Below are 17,405 nucleotides of genomic sequence, written 5' to 3'. Positions count from 1 at the left end.
GGAATAGCTTTCCAGTTGGGAAGGTATCTTATTTTTTCAGTATTAGCATTCTACCACTTTAAAGGCAATAACCAATTATTCTGCTATGAAATTTGAGGGACCACCTAACGGGTGCTGAACAAGCCATCTTGAGCGCGAGAAGTGCTCAGCACATTCACAAAAGCAAATATTAACAATGAGAGACCGTTCATAAACGTGAAGTTCCTTCCTCCGAACGTGGCGTATTTCACTCTCTCATGAAGCTGTGCACTAAACCACTCCAGACGGGGTGCTTTGATATTGCTACATGCGTCATTCCAGATGGCCTCTACCAAATCAGTTATGCCATTAGGTTTATGCAATGCCCCCGCCACGTTTGAACGGATGATCGACTCTCTGCTTCACGCTTTCAAATGGTCAACTTGCCTTTGTTACCTCGATGACGTCCTTGTGTTCTTTCCTACGCTTCAGACGCACCTTGAGCGCGTCGCAGCTATCCTTGACGTCTTCCACAAGGCTGGGCTCCAATTAAACTCATCGAAGTGCCACTTCGGGCACCGACAGATGACAGTGCTAGACCATCTTGTCGATGCTTCCGGCGTACAACCCGACTCGGAGAAGGTTCGAGCAGTAACGGCTTTTCCTGTACCTCAGTCTGTGAAAGACGTCCGGAGTTTTGTGGTACTCTGTTCTTAAGCATAACTGCGAGTCGGCCTAGTTGGAACAGATTCATCTTAAAACTTTCTGTGCGCAAACAAACAGGGACGACAAATAGGGGCAACACAAGGACGAGCGCTCGTCCTTGTGTTGCCCCTATTTTTCGTCCCTGTTTGTTTGCGCGCAAAAAGTTTTAAGATGGCTCTGTTCTTATTTCAGACGGTTCGTGAAAGATTTCGCAGCAATCGCTCAACCACGCACTGAACTTCTGAAATAATACGTGCGTTTTACGTGGGGTCCCCCTCAGGTTGCCGCATTTTCAAGCCTTATCACGATTCTCACCAATCCACCGGTCTTGGGCCACTTTGACCCGACCGCATCTACAGAGGTCCGAACCGATGCCAGTGGTTATGGGATCGGCGCCGTCTTATCGCAACGCCAACACGGACCCGACCGCGTTATAGTGTACGCCAGCCAGCTCTTGACAAATGCAGAGCGCAACTATTCGATTACCGAGCGCGAATGTCTTGCTCTCGTCTGGGCTGTTTCAAAGTTCCGGCCATATCTATATGGCAAGCATTTCTTAGTAATCACAGGCCATCATGCGCTCTGTTTGCTTTCGTCGCTCAAGGATCCTACTGGCCGGCTCGGTCGTTGGGCCCTCCGACTACAAGAATATCCCTACACAGTGACTGACAAGTCGGGATGCCAACATCACAACGCAGATTGCCTCACTCGCTGCCCAGTCGAACACGCGACCTCTACGTCTGATACTGACACCGACGCCTGTGTTCTCTCTGCTTTTCCACTGCTCCATGTGGCCGACGAGCAGCGCCGTGACCCGTCCTTGCGTTTCATCATTGACCGCCTGGAGTCGTCACTTGCCGGCAGTTCCCTTCGCTTATTCACACTTCAAGATGGCGTACTCTACCACCACAACTTTCACCCCGACGACCCTGCATTACTCCTTGTGATAGCTAAACACCTTCGATCGGCTGTTCGCCACGATCTTCATAATTTCCCCCCTACCGGTCACCTGGGTGTCTCACGTACCTACGACAGGATCCGCCGACGCTTCTTTTGACCAGGGATAGCTCGCTCCGTTCGAAGACGCAAGACACCATCGACGCTCCCTGCTGGGTACCTTCAACCACTCGACATTCCCGAGGAACCATTCTTTCGGTTTGGTTTCAATTTACTTGGCCCTTTTCCTTTTTCCACCTCTTGGAAAAGGTTGATCGCTGTGGCCATGGGTTACGCCGCGCGCTACGCCATCACCCGACCGCTTCCTACAAGTTGCGCCACAGATGTCACTGATTTTCTTCTACGCGACGTGATTTTATTACATGGAGCTCTACTACAACTTCTCAAAAACTGTGGCCAGACATTCCTATTAAAAGTTATCGAGGACATCCTGCAGTCCTGTGCCACGAGGCACAAGTTATCCATGTCATACCATCCGCAAACAAATGACCTCACGGAGCGTCTCAATTGCACTATCACAGACATACTCGCGAGATATATCTCTTCAGACCACACTGACTGGGACCTCGCTCTACCCTTTGTCACATTCGCTTATAATTCCTCGCGTCACAACATAGCCGGTTATTCCCCATTTTTCCTTCTGTTCGACTGAGAACCAGCACTGCCCCTCGACACAACCCTCCCTGTTTACGCGGCGCCGACCAGTGAATATGCACTTGACGCCATCGCCCGCTGTGCACATGCAAGGTAAATTGCCCGTGACCACCTTCTGAAATCCCAAGAGAGTCAAAGGCGTTTTCACGACCGGCGACACCGAGACCTGCACTTCCCGCCTGGTTCTTTGGTGCTTCTATGGTCTCCGTAGCGGATGGTCGGCCTGTCAGAAAAACTGCTGTCTCGTTGCACGGGCCCATACCGAGTGCTTCGTGCCATGACTCCCGTCACCTACGAGATCGCCCTTGACGCCCCATCTGCTTCCCAGTCCAGTGATATTCTTGCACGTCACACGACTGAAGCAATGTCCCCCTCCCAGTGACGACATTTAGACGCTCCGGGACGTCGCTTCTGCCGTCGGGGGATCATGCTACACGCGTGTGGCATTTGATTGTTTGAACGAGGCGCGTGGGCGCCATCACTCGAAAAAAGATAAGGAAGAACGAACTGGGCTCGGGTGGTGAATCTAATCGGTCAACGCTGCAACCGCTTTTGTAAATGTAACCTGTAAATAGTGGCTCGTCTTACTGACTCGTTCTTCGCGTAACAATATATACTGGAGAGCCATCCTCGAGTTTCCAAGAGCACCAGAAGAAACATTCAATATTGCCTACGGCATCAATGTCATTGACAATGCCTCGAAAAATGTAGCTCGTTGGAGCTTGAAATACATGATGATGATGATCATGATACTGAAGAGGAAACGGCGATATTAGCACAAGGAAGCTTTAAATTCAGCCTGTAGAAAAATTCGCCTGGAATATGTTACAGAGCCTGACATGTTGAGTGCAGTTGCTTTCATTGTTCTTTGTTAAATAAATTTTTTGAATCCCTAGAGTTTTAATGAAATAACCGTAGTTGCATTGCTTCTTATATGAAAACCTGCTTCCGTTCACCACCAGAGTCCTGTCATGAACCATGCTATAGGGATAGTTTTCTAGAGCGCAGAGGAACAGTATTCTCTAATGCGGAGTATATTTCCTTACGTCAATCATGACGGGACCACCATAATTTTATTCGCAAATATTATATTGATATTCTGTACGAATGACTGACCCAAGTGCAAGAAACTTAAGGATAAAAAAGTTGAGTTTCCGTTCTTATACTCCAAGAACAAGCTAATATATTGGAAAGTAAAACAACATTAACGGGATATAGAGCTAGAACCTGTTTATAATTATAATTTTGGGGGAGTAACATTTTACGGCATTTATTCTGGAGCAAATATGTTGACGAGACCATACGCATAAAGATTTCGAGAGCAATTGCAATGATGTATCGCTTCCGTAATGTTCTTCCCCTCCCGATCCAAAGTTGTGTTTTTCTTTCATCCGTTCGCATATTAGCCATTATGTATTGGACTGAGGTACATGTAACACTACAGAGAGAAGTTTGGTCTGATAGCGGTGAGCAGAACGTTTTTTTAAGTAACTCCTCGGCAAATAAACGCTTTCAAACTGATCGTGAAAAACAATATTCTGGTGGTTGAATATTCCTATAGCATCAAATTAGGTGAACCAATAATAAATAAATGGAGAAAGAATGCGTAGATTTTTCTAGCTGCTATTTGTGCCGAAATGTTGGCTACGTGTTCAGTCAAGCGTCAATAGTGCTCGTAAGGTCACGCACAAATTATGGCGCGCAAGAAATTCCCGCCAAATTATAGCATCGTGCAATGCCCGTCCAAGCATTTTTTTTTGCTATAGTTAATTTGCCTAAAACAATATACTGTTTCAAGCGTGTCATGCATTCTTTATTTTTAACGATACGCCGGAATGAATGATCATACTTACACAGGAATGACCGTCTTATCACACCGACAATCTTTCATGTATGTACTTTTTTCCAGTCAGCTTTCTTCAATTTTATTTTGCTGTAACATGAGATATCATTTTTTGTGTTTGCCTTTGAGCCGCTGAACAAATTAGCGTTCTGAAGTATTTTATGGGTAGCTTTTAGCGATGTACAGCAATGTTTTGTCATTTGATAATTTATTGTCAGTCACCGATCTTGCCACTCCCATGAGACCAAGGCCCGGCCGGACTAGTTTCCTCCTTTGTTTTGGTTCGTGGACAATACAATGTTATAGCGAAAGAATACCTTCAAATTGCAACAATCTCTAGGGACGGCGGTACTCACATTTTGGCCTATAGTAGTGCAGTGAGTTCCCCGAGTTTTGCTTCCCGCATGACGTCAAGGACGAGTAGACCACAACAGAAATGCCAATTCTTGGTTTTGGGTAAGTGGCATTTTAATATACCATACCGACGTCCAGAAGCTTTATATACTCAAAACACCTATTGTGAGGCTCTGCGAGGTCACTTTTGCCTCAGTTTTATGTTATACAGGTCTCCGTGAGGATAACGCCGCTTTACGTGGGTGTGTGTCATGAATGTCTCCCAATTCTTTCAAGTAACATGCATACACATCGCCTTTGGAGTCACGACAGCATTGCTATGTGAGTTCCATAAGATAATGTCACCAATATGCTATTTTTCTCGCCTGTTAATTTCTTACTGCCTCAATATACACAGAAAATCTTTATTTGCATAGTTTTCTACCTTGTAATGACTATTGTATTATTTCTGTCCATTATTTCCTTATGTTAGATAATTTACTGTTTGTTTTCCTGTGAAATAATGAACGAGATGTTTTGAAACGTTATTTTTGTTATTTGCTTCCACTGTGCTAACATCTATTATTTCCTTATTTCCTTATGTTAGATAATTCACTGTTTGTTTTCCTGTGAAATAATGAACGAGATGTTTTGAAACGTTATTTTTGTTATTTGCTTCCACTGTGCTAACATCTATTATTTCGTTTATTTATGCTTTTATTTTTAACCCTACATTCTTCATTTTATTTGCGTTTTAGCAGGAGCTTCCTTCAGATTTCTTTTTGATCTACATACACTTTGTAACAAACTAGCGAAAGCCATTTATTACCCCGAGCTTGAAATCACACTGTGTTGGCTTTGTTGTCCAAGGCAACGCTAGTGTTACAGCTGCTGGGCTTAGCCTGGTCGCAAATCATGTGATATTGAAAAAAAGAACTTTGATTAAACCATCACGACATTTTGCTTATGAAACAACAAACTAGCGGCAGATCGTGAATTGCTACTGAAAAAAACTATGCTGTCATAGACTAGTTTACGACATGAAAAATTAGAACTTCATATTTTTTCATTAATTCTGCTCATTAATAATTTTTAGAGCTCCTGGTTGTCAGTAGAATGCATGTTCGCTTGCGGTACTTTTCGGCGATTGCTTAATTTCCTAAATAATAGGTAACCTAATGTGAAAGACGTAGAAATGGGTTTCGTGTAATGTTACAAAAAATAAAAGACCGTTCCCAGCTCTTAAACGTTGGTATGACAGTAAACATTCGCACTTCGTAGCACACGCGAAAAGAAAAAAAAGAAGCTGTAATTTTCAAATGCTGGTTAAGAAAGCCATTACAATCTTGCTGAGGGTTATTCCGAGATGGCAGGTAAAAGTTTCGGGTTGTTCGGAACGACAAAGATTGTTTCGCTGAACTGTTTGTTGGCCCGCAAAACTTAATCAGTACTCTTTTCTGTGTGGCAAAACAACGAGTATTCGTAGTCAAGAGAGACATTCTACCTCGTGTTGTACGTCGACAGGTACTGAAAATTGATTCTATCTCAATAATATCCGGTACATATAAGCGAAACAAGCCACTTTATATTCAAAAATGACAAATGAACCTTCAAATAACATATGTGGGGCACATCTGCCGTGTCCCACGAAGTTCTTACATTTTTTTCAGAAGAATAGAGAAAACGCTGCTGCTTTGAGGTCTATTGATGCAGTATGCGTATTAAATATATTTGTGTACCATTTATAACCTGTTTGTAATGTACCTCGAGAGCGTTATTTGATGGCAAGAAACCGTGTGGGCTGCTTTGTTTTCAGCAATCAGCGAACAAAACAAGCAAGAAGATGGCGTCATAGTTTATCCTCAAGTTTACGAAGACCGAGAAGCGGCATCTCAGAAGCTTCTAGTTATTCAAGGGAACCTGGTTCTAACCCTAAAGAAGGCTTCAGTGTTAGCCGAAACTGTCTTGCTGAGAAACCTCAGAGATGGTGACATCACCGGGGAGTATGTAAGTGGACAATGAATATTCGTACACGCCTGAATAATTCTCTGAATCATATTCTTTTGTTTTCTCGTATAAGCTGACAAAATCTCTTTGTACTGACACCATTCATCCTTGCTGCCCTCCTGAAGAAGAAATTACAAATTTCATATTAAATTTTAAAGCGAAGATTGCGTGTAATTCTGTCTATCACGTCTAACGATCAACTTGAACACTCTCCTACCTTGACCTTTCTGATAAGGATAAAGTTTGGAAAAGAAAGAAAATAACGTAATTAAGAACGTACATAAAATGTACTGCATGGAGAAGCAAGCTAACCGTACAATTTGCACGCGAAATATTTCTTCTGTTTACCAGTGAATAAAATTTTTAAAACTTCTTTGGGCGCACAATTTGAGACTAATAATGCTTAACCTAGACTTCAGTGACATAAACTCTCTATATATTCGTTATGATGAATGTATTTCCTTCAATTACTTCATCAGCTTCTCTTTGAAACTGTCTAGAACATTTTCTTTCCCACAAATGTACTAGTGACACTAACGATGGTGTTTCTACATAAATTGATCCAGTTTCCATAAAAGTGTACTTTATATGGCAATGAAATGTGCAATCATTTTATTGTAGTGCATTTCTAGGTCTAATACTCAGTAAAGGTTTGCTTAAACAACTACGTCAGTATTTTCTTGAAATCTGTGCCATTTCACTTGCTACAGGCTACATTATGTTCCCGAAACTCGGGTAAAGCGTATTTCTAAATTGAAGCAAGTGACGCCATCGTATATGTTCTTCTAAGGTTCGGGAGGTCAACAATCAGTTTGTCATAGTTTCTTCAGTGTGGCCTCGAGGACTTTGTTGTCAAACTCCTACAGTGAACGCGAGGGCCATAAGAGGGGAAAGCGAGAAAAAGAGGTCGTCGCTCTTGCACTATTGTGAACAAGGGTGCAAGAGAAGCTCGGGATCCGCGGCTCTTCGTTGTCGCAACGCGTCAGCTTAGCGCTCCCTTCAGAGTGAGCTCGGCACGTTGGCGACGAGCCCTTTCTCGAGTGAGTTACCGCTGCCATTCATCAAACCCCGCCTGTTCTTCGGCTGATGCACGACACTGGGGCCGCTCCCACTGCCGTTTCTTCAACGCAGCCTGCTCTTCGGCAGAACGAACCAAACGCACCCTCCCCATCTGAATGCCGAGCCTGAAGTGGCGCGAAAAGGCGGGAACGAGGCGAGCGAGCACGCGATCACACCTTTTCCCTCCTCCAGATGGAGGGGACGCCAGTGATCGGCTCGCGCCTTGCTCTGCGTCAACTTCTTCACGCATATAAAAACCTGTTTAAAAGTCGCGCATGATGAACCGACAGTTTTGTTCCGCTTGAGAAAGCAGGCCTGAGTCTTGTTCATTTGTTTGTGCGACAATCAGTCATGCGATTATTTTACCTTAAAAACGTCCATCCCCCATTTCTTCTCGCAATTAATCGAACACGTCATGCTTTACACCTCCCTTCTTTTTGTCACGACAAACTATGCTCAAGAACTGCCGTTATGGGGTTTCCTAAGGGAACTTGTCGACACTATTTAATGTTTAGAAGCCAGATTCACACTAGAATATTTGTTTGCCGTTGGTAGAGCATATCTAAATATAGCATTTCTACATAACCTTTTCCCTGAACCTATGTATCGAAAGCTGTATCGGTCTGTATCTGCTCAAGATGCTCTTTGCCGTGTACGCAGAATATGCATTACGCCAGCAGCGAAAACATTCTTCTTTAGGCTGCACACTTCCAGCCTGCCAGTTAAAACGTGGCTTCAAGAAAAATGATTAACTACCTTGGAACACAAACTGTAGACTTTGCAATCAACCCAAAGCACTAGAACATTGTTTTATTCTTTGTCGTGAAGCATTTCATTTTAGGGATATTTTACAAAGAACTATCAACAAAGACCTTCCTCTCACCTCTTAACGTATCCGGTTCCTTCCTTTCAAAGAGACAGCCAGTAATACACCATACGACTTGTTCATCTTATTAGGACTTCATTCATAATGCACTGTTAAGCGAAATTGCACCATTTGGGTCGTATCTTGCCACACAACAATAGTTGTCATTTGTCCTGATCGCATTTCCTTTCTTTAACTCTGCGAGCCCGGTACTTCCTAGTCACAAACGGCATGCGCACAGTCAGCATGACAGAGCATTTTCGACAAGAAAGTAGTGAGCGCAGCGTTTTCAAGAGAGGAAACGCAAGCAAGAGAAATGACCATTATTGTTGTGTGGCAAGATACGACCCGCAGCGTGTAATTATGCATAAGAGTGCGGAGAAGCCGAATGGTTAACAGACATGCAGAGCCACCTCGAACGACAAAGTGTGTTTTTCGAGAAAAGGCTGCTCAGGTGCGCAGTGCGCTTGTCACCTTTAATCTCTTTCATGAACGGATTGCGCGTCTGGACGCTTGTGTTTATTTGCCCGAATTATGAACTTTCATTGGACTGTGTAGCATGTGTGCATTTGTTTCACATGTGTGTCCAAATGTAATGTGACAATTTTAGAATGACACAACTCCTAATTGCATGCAATAAATAAAACCGACCTGGCGTGGTCGCTTAGGGATTATGGCGTTGGGCTGCTAAGCACGCGGTCGCGGGATCGAATGCCGGTCACGGTGGCCGCATTTCGATGGGGGCGAAATGCGATAACACCCGTTTATTTAGGTGCACGTCAAATAACTCGAGGTAGTCAAAATTTCCCGAGTCACCCACTACGGCGTGCCTCATAATCAGATCGTGGTTTTGGCACGTGAGACCCCATATTATATTTTCTTAAGAAAAAACCGACCGGGGCTGAATCAGTTAGCGTGACGTCCTCGCAACCCGGAGGTCGCTAGTTCGAATGTGCAGCCCGACAAACAATTTTGGTTTTCGCGCGGCTTGAGTTTTTTTGATACGGCAACACTAACACCCACGCCGACACGAGTGAGGCGGTACAAGCGTCGCTTGAAAAGTGTGCGCGTGTTCCTGACAGTTCGGGAAGACCTAACTTGAATACTAGCGCTCTTTTTGAAGATTCTTGCAGAGCACATCTCGATTGGTCATGATTACTGTTACGGAGACAAGAATATAATGAAGCTTGTCTTAAATTTTTCTAATGCATTGCACAATCTGAAATAATAAATTATCGTTTGTGATACTCTTTAATGAGCTACCAGACCAAAATAAAGGAAAATTTAGCAGAACGTCCAAGAATGAATGTCGTTATTTATTCGTACTCTCCACCTACTTGAGAAAAGCGAGGAAGGAATACGCTGTGCACAAAATGTTTTAACTGAAAGCCAATTGTTTGTAAAAACAATGGACAATTTTCCCATTTTTTAAATCTATATTTACAAGGTTGAGGGCGCCTACCACGAGAGGGACCTGTACCAGGACACATTATTTCAAGCTTCTCTTCTCCTCAAGCCTCAGAGGGAAGGGCACTACAATGTGGTAAAGATTATTCGAAACAATATTTTTTCAATTTTTAATTCTATAGTCAATGCACTTAAGAAAAATCGCATTCTAGATTGGACTACTGAATTTCACGCATCGAATTCAGCCTCTTATAAACAGCGAGAGATCATTTGGGAGAGCACACAAGATATCGAAAATACCCGCACCATCAGGAACATACGGTGTCGCTACACCAGAAGGTAAGATTAAGAAATTCTAATTCACTCTTCTACTAAATCAAGCTGCAGTACGTTGTTAACGCACAACATTGTTCGTACAGCAAAGGAAATGTAGGCATACCGAATCTTTTTTTCAAGCTATGGAGGAATTAACCGTGTTTGGGGGAGTGCGGACGTGTGGCTTCTTGAATCCCAACGACACAAAAATATGTTGGAAATTTAGCGCTAAAGACCGACAAAAACTGAAGGCAGAGACCAAACTATGTACGCTGGCTATAAACTGAAGGTTCATTCCAGAAAAGCTGGGAATATACAGAGAAAGGGCCCGTGCGCTTACGTGCGAAAAAAAATATTATACAGTAAAAAAGCTTGAAAACTGAAGAAAATCATGTTCGTCAAAAACAGGGATCCATCACACATTCACACCAGGCAAAAATTTGTGACGGTCATGTCCCTCCGAAATCAAAGAAAGGAAACTGCTGCTTATGTAGTATTAGAGAGCTGGCAGGCATATCTACATTCATTTTTCTCTGTATTGCTACGGGCGACAGTAAAGCGTATGCATTTGTCCTCTCAGTATCGCTGGTCACCCGACAGTAGTCTTTTTTGCCGTTCTTTCCCATTGACCACGTGACTTAATACGCCTTGATTTTCTCTCCTCTCAGTCAGCCCTCAACGACTGCTCAGTGGGTAGCCTTCACCTATGTCTACCTCTTGTTTCTGACTCCTTCGATAAACACCCCGGTCGCCTAACACCTACGGATTTCGTTTACATGCCGCCTTAAGCTGTTACTTACGTTTGCATGTCGTGGTTCCTTCACGTACCTGACACTTCCTCACGTCTCGCTCACGCACAACGTCGCTGCGCCGAACATCGTATTGATCATTGAAGACAGCCACACGTATGCTGCTCTTTTTAATTGTGGTTTGGCGCCACAAGTTCTACCTGAAGGGATATTAGTGCCCAAAGTTTACGTTATTCAGGACTATCTCGTGGAAGCTTTTGCCCTCGATGCTTCATATGAATCACAAAAGACCGAGGAATGCCCACGGTTGGACCATGACAACTGGAGAAAACTGACTGAATCAGATATTTTGTCTCACCAGACCGGAGACCTCTGCCACACATCAGAGTTTCGGCGTAAAGCTATACATTCCATTCCCACTCCATTCTTGAGAGTGAAGATCCCCGTAATTCTATTCCCTTTAGCTCGATGGAATAGTGGGAATTGGTTATTCCCACTACTAGAGTGGACGAACTGGCTTATTACCTTCATCCAGTTGAGGTAAATAAAACGCTTTTAATGGCACGAGCATCGAGTGACACTTCGTTTCTTGCAAAGCACTTCCGGTTCACCTCCTCAGACGACCCGGAAGAAGATTAAAAATACACCAGAAAAATAGAAAAAATTAGTACATTATAATATTTATGAGTTTCACTATACATATGATATCAGAGCATAAGTTTGGTTATACGTTGAGTTAGTGAAGTGTCTGGAGTGACTAGAATTAATTAGAAATCAATGAGACGACTGGGAGAAAATTCAAGATAAAGAAAGAAACTGAAAATGGTACATTACAAATTCGCAGGTTTCATTATAGATATGATATGAAAACATTACTTTAGTTAAAATTTGAGTTGCTAAAGTGTCTGGAATAATTAAAATTAATTACAAATCACTCAGATGACCGTGGACAAAATTCAAAATAATTGAGAAAAAAATAGATGAAGACTACACCACAAAATCCACATTTTATTATAGATAGTATATCAGAACATATCTTTAGTTACAAGTTGAGTTACTGAAGTCTCTGGAATAATTAGAATTAGTTATAAATCAATGAGGCGACCTGGGACCAAATTGAATATCAATAAAAAAATAGTTAGAAATAGTGTACTGAATTCATCCGTTTCATTATAAATATGATATCAGATCATAACATTAGTTACAAGTAGAGTTACTGAAGGGTCTGGAAATTCTTGAATTAATTCCAAATCACTGATTACCGCACACCAAAGCACAGCGTCGTCGACTTTAAAGACCCGTCACGTGAGCACTACTTTGGTGAAATTGCCGGAAACCCAGAATTAGAAAGCGAAAGCAATGAATTCACTAATGACGTCACACACATAAATATGGCGTGTTTAACAAGCTATTTAATGCCAAGTTCGGTTCGTGAGTTCTGTTTGCCTCAAATTAACCTAAAGGACACCAAGGCCAAGGGGCGAGTGCCACTAGGAGACATCTAAGTCAAATATAGGGTAGCCTACCACTTTTTAATAACTTAACAAAGAACTTTTTACGAATTTGTCGAGTGAGCATTACTCACTAATTCAACTGTACTAGGTCTGCGCATGATTTCGACTTTCTACTATCTAAAGCTAGCACCAACTATGAAAAAATGGCATCCTCGATCTCAGCGTTAAAAATATGATGGCCTACCACATTTACTGAAACAATCATCTTTGAATGCATTCAAATATGAATTGAAATGCTTTTTTAATAATTATTTACTACTTGCGCATATGTGCGCTGCAAAAAACAACTAAGTTTGAGGTTTTAACGTTAGAAATATTTTGTCTAATATTTTTTTTATAAGAAAGAAAGTGCTTTGCGACCTCTTATTTCTTGGCGTTGTTGCCTGTAATCCCTGTAATTATTAAAGCGAAATTCATGGCTCGAAAAATTCGTTGCGCAGCGTTATCGAAAGATCGACCGTGTGGCTTTATTGCTCCAAAATTGAATGGCAATAAAATCGATGGTGCAAGCCTCGACCCTTGTGGGACTCGAACTCACCATCTTTCATTGGAGTCGAACCAAGGAGCTTTGGTGGTAATTAAGGCGAAGTTAATTAGAGCGCTCTAACCCACGGTCCTTGGTCGGAGTCGAACCCTATACCTTCGGTGGGACCACAATTCAATTTCACCGAAACTTATAGTGCAACCATTCATGGTCGAACCACGACCATTGGTGTTAAGGTGAAGTTAATGCACAGTTAAGATAGAGTTAAGGCACTCGAAGCCACCACTTTTAGTGGTAATAAAGGCAGATGTAATTAGGTCGCAGTTAATTAAGCTATAGCTAATTAAGGCACTCGAACCTACAACCTGTGATGGGAGTAGAACTCTCAACCTATGGCGGTGTCGAGTCTACGACTTTTTGTGCTAATTAATGCACATTTCATTAAGACACTGGAACCACGATCTTTGGTCGGCGACGAACCTGGACCTTTGGTGGGACCAAAATTCAGTGACACCGAAACTGATGGGGCCCCTATTGATACTTGAACGTACGCCAATTGGCTGGAGTCGAACTGAAGACCTTAAGTGTTAATTAGGAATAGCCGGGCAAGGGAACAAGAGTTCAGTATTGCCAGTCAGCCTCTAGATTCTGTGAAGGAGTACGTTTACTGAGCTCTGTGGGGCGTAGGGGGTCATCAAGCTGCATTCGGTAGCTTTTTCCCTTCCTTCCTCTATCATATCTGTACTTTGAGAAAAATAAATATATCTCATCTAATCTCATTAAGGAAAAGTTAGTTAAGAGAAAGTTATTAGGGTAGAGTTAGTTAAGGCACTCGAGCCCACAATCATTCGCGATAGAAAGGGAATAATAGAATGTAAACGCATTCGATTGACAATGTCAAGTAACTTAATGAATGTCTCGTGAGCGCGCAGGCTTTCGTCCTTCATCCTCTTTATTTATTTCAATAATATTTCAATATTGGAAGAATAGCCGGGCAAGAGCACAAGAGTTCAGGATCGCCAGTCAGCCTCTAGAGTTTGTGAAGGAGTACGTTTACCTAGGTCAGTTACTCACAGGGGACCCTGATAATGAGAAGAAAATTTACAGAAGAACAAGACTGTGTTGGAGCGCATCCGGCAGACATTGTCAGATCCTGACTGTAAGTTTTCCATTATCATTAATGAGAAATGTATACAATCAATACATTCTACTGGTGCTCACATATGGGGCAGAAACATGGAGACTGACAAAGAAGCTCGAAAAGAAATTAAGGACCGCGCAAAGAGCGATGGAACGAAGAATGTTAGACATAAATTTAGGGGCCAGGGAGAGAGCGGTGTGGAACAGAGAGAAAACAGGAATAGTTGATATTGTAATTGACAATAAGAGAAACAAATGGGGCTGGGCAGGTCTTGTAGTGCGTAGGTTAGATAACCGGTGGACCATTAGGGTTACAGAATGGGTGCCAAGAGAAGGGATGCGCAGTCAAGGACGACAGAAGAGTAGGTGGGGGGATGCAATTAAGAAATTCGCAGGCGCTAGCTGTAATCGGTTGGCGCTGGAAAGGGATAATTGGAAATTGCAGGGAGAGGCCTTCGTCCGGCAATGGACATAAAACGGGATGATGATGATGATGATGATGATGATGATGATGATGACGACGACGACGACGCTGATGCTGATGATCATGATGATGATGATGATGATGATGATGATGATAGAAAAGAAGTGTAGCTTTATTGGCCGTGTAAACGTAGAAACATCCGCTTACTAACTGAATTAACCAACGTGGTGTCAGTGCGCGCAATCACTTATGAACGCATCACACTCAATGAGCGCGGACACTCTCTGTCAAATCTCTGGTATGAGCAAACGCGGCAGCACCAGCGAGCGAAGTGACCTTCGCGCGCTCTATCGCTTCCATGGACCAAGGAAAAAAACTAGGAGGGAGCGTCAGGTTACAGTTTTGAAGCCTAGACATAAGACATTTTGAGGAATGGCATGATGGGAAATAGGCCCTCGCGTGATAGGCAAGCGGCAGCTTTAGTCGGCTCGCTTTTGTTGCGTTTGCTGCGGGGGTTTTGGAATGTGTGCAGATAGGAGACGTGGCAAACGCACGCCGAGGTTGAGTGAAGGAATTCAAGCGTTTGAAACAGTCGAGTCTGTGTTATGTCAGTCAGGTAAGGCACCGAAACACCACGCGGCTCGCCACTTCAGCAAGCAGCAGACAGGCGGCAATGCTGTAGCAAACGAAGGCGTCGGGTGATTAACCAACATTGTGCCCAACAACCCACGACGGCCACCTCAAGGACGACTGGTCCTGTTAGGGGGCGGTTTCACGGGAACGAGGAACCCTTTTCCTTGAAAGCAACCAAGCCGTCCTTCCAACGACTATTCGATGCGTGTGGGAGCATCTTCTGTGACACAATATGATGTCTTATGCCTCCTCAAACATGTGCAGGTGCTCAAGCGAAGGTCCACGGTCCGCAGCGACTGCTTTTCCGTGTGAAAAAGTTATGCAGATCCCACGCACTATGGGAATCAATGTAAGCGAAGGTTTCCGTGCTGGATGCTTTGATTGAGGATAATTAGCGGTGATGTTGACGGCTAAAGCTTAATTTCTTCCACGTTTATTCTAACACGAGAGTGGTGAGTTGATGTTAAACGTTATCCTGCGGGTACCGTTGCTGCTCTTCTGTTTAGTAAACAGAACAAACAGGGAGAGGCGCCTGCTTGAGGCGTTGTTGCGCGCCATAATTTATAAACTCTGAGAGGGTTGAGCGTTGTCATTGCCTCACATGGCACATCGCATTGTGGCAAAAATATTAAACTTGAATTGGATTATGGGCTGCACGTTCCAAAACCACACACGGATTATGAGGCAAGCCGTAGTGGCGGCCTCCCGATTAATTTTGACAACGTAATGTTCTTTACCGTGTCCTGAAATCCATGTGCTCGTGCGTTTTCTATTTCACCTGCGTCTAAATGCTGCTGCCACGATGGGGATCAAATCCATGACCTCTAGCAATGCCATAGCTGCAAAGCCAACGCGGCGAGCACAGAAGTGTTGATTTGAAAACCCACCGCTTCTGTAGTGTTTCGTAGACCCTGCAGTGGGCTTTAATTACTGCGGCTCTCCTTCTGCACGCCCTACGTAAGTGGGAGTGCTTGACATATTTGCATGGCATTTATTTTTCAGAAATAGCAGTAACGTACTATACCGTACCTTGAACTTAAAGCTTATCCTGTTTCCCGGAACAGCTGTTCTATAGTAGTGGGGCTTCCATCCCTTCTCACGTGTCCTTCCCCAGCTCACATATATGGGAACTGCCTTTTCTCCTACTTCCCGTTCTTCTCCTTTCCTTCTCTCTCTAGTTATATCTGCGTCCCTGCTGGCCTCGCATGTTATAAATGTTATAAAAAAAGGGAAGCGCTCCAGTTTTCGCAATGATTCTGAGGGCAGTCACGGATAATTACAGCTGTCAAGCGGCGCACGTGACGACGGCCAAGGAGCTCCAGAGGACATTGTGTACGTTCGACGCTGTGGGATGAAAACGAGTTCCTCCCATCGCCTCTCCTCTCCTACTCGCGGCTGTCATCTATATACACGCTCCGAACCACGCCCCGACGCGGTGTGCGTGACAGCAGCCCACAGCAACAGCAGCAGCAGTGGGAAGGTCGGAGAAGAAGGCAAAGGAAGCTTCGCTTTAAAAAAATCCGGCCCATCTTCTGCCCAACAATGGACTGACGAGCCGGGTACCCCGACCATATTTGAGGCCGTGCTGGCCTGGTGTTATGGCAGACGGTCCCAGTCGACGCGTCGTTGTGCTCAATGCCATCTGCCTCTAAACTACAGTGTGCTAGGATAGGGGTAGTGGGCTCAGATGACGGCTCCGCTTGAGGCCCTTGATGTCGCCTTTAAGAGATGGCGCTACAAACGTTTTCACCTTAAACGTTTTGCAGTCCTGCGCCTACGCTATGCGGGTTCTGCGGGTTATTTCACCGCATAGCGTAAGTTGTTGCTATCTGTATTACCGGAAAGGCGTCAATTCGCATTTTGTGCTATATATTTAAAAAAAAACTTTACCATTGTGACTGCGACGGCTCGGGAGGTGTTATCGATGACCTCGCGAGTACATAAATTTGGGTGCTGGTTCGCCACCAAAGTGGGCAGCTTGCGGTAGTTTGTAGCAGTCACTGTGACGATAATGTTAGCGCGATGATTCGTTTTATCTACATCTAGTACCAGTAATCACCGTATAATCGTCCACTGCGGTCCGCTAAGGCCAGCGTCGAGCGTGCACCGCTCTCTTTAGCAGTGGACCGTTGCCCAAGCTGACCGCACTTGGTCAAGTTGCGGACAGTTTTCTTGCGCCATAAATGCGACGTGTGGGTGCACATCGCCGGCAAGAAATATACGGCGCATATATTTATGAAAAATTATTTTTTGTAAAATATCAAAGAAGCTTATTTCTAATTGTACACAATAATTCCAGCATGATTTCAACGACCAGGCGACATTAATTGTTCTCTGAGCGCGTAAAATTGCGTTTAT

The 17,405-nt window shown here is 43.8% G+C and overlaps 1 protein-coding gene across 1 annotated transcript in view; it reads left to right on the top strand.

Moving 5' to 3' along the window:
* Positions 1 to 4,635: 4,635 nt before the first annotated feature.
* The window catches only part of LOC142574411 (venom metalloproteinase antarease TserMP_A-like), a 220,333-nt gene continuing 207,563 nt past the window's right edge, over positions 4,636 to 17,405 (top strand). The window contains exons 1-4 of the mRNA XM_075683501.1: positions 4,636 to 4,792; positions 6,267 to 6,457; positions 9,829 to 9,924; positions 10,001 to 10,127. Of these exons, the coding sequence (XP_075539616.1) occupies positions 4,723 to 4,792; positions 6,267 to 6,457; positions 9,829 to 9,924; positions 10,001 to 10,127 (484 nt within the window). The 5' untranslated portion in view covers positions 4,636 to 4,722. The remainder of the gene's footprint in view (positions 4,793 to 6,266; positions 6,458 to 9,828; positions 9,925 to 10,000; positions 10,128 to 17,405) is intronic.

This window comes from Dermacentor variabilis, chromosome 3 (genome assembly GCF_050947875.1).
Source record: "Dermacentor variabilis isolate Ectoservices chromosome 3, ASM5094787v1, whole genome shotgun sequence".
Taxonomy (NCBI): domain Eukaryota; kingdom Metazoa; phylum Arthropoda; class Arachnida; order Ixodida; family Ixodidae; genus Dermacentor; species Dermacentor variabilis.
Note: the sequence above shows the minus strand (reverse complement) of the source record. Positions and strands in the feature narration are given on the sequence as shown.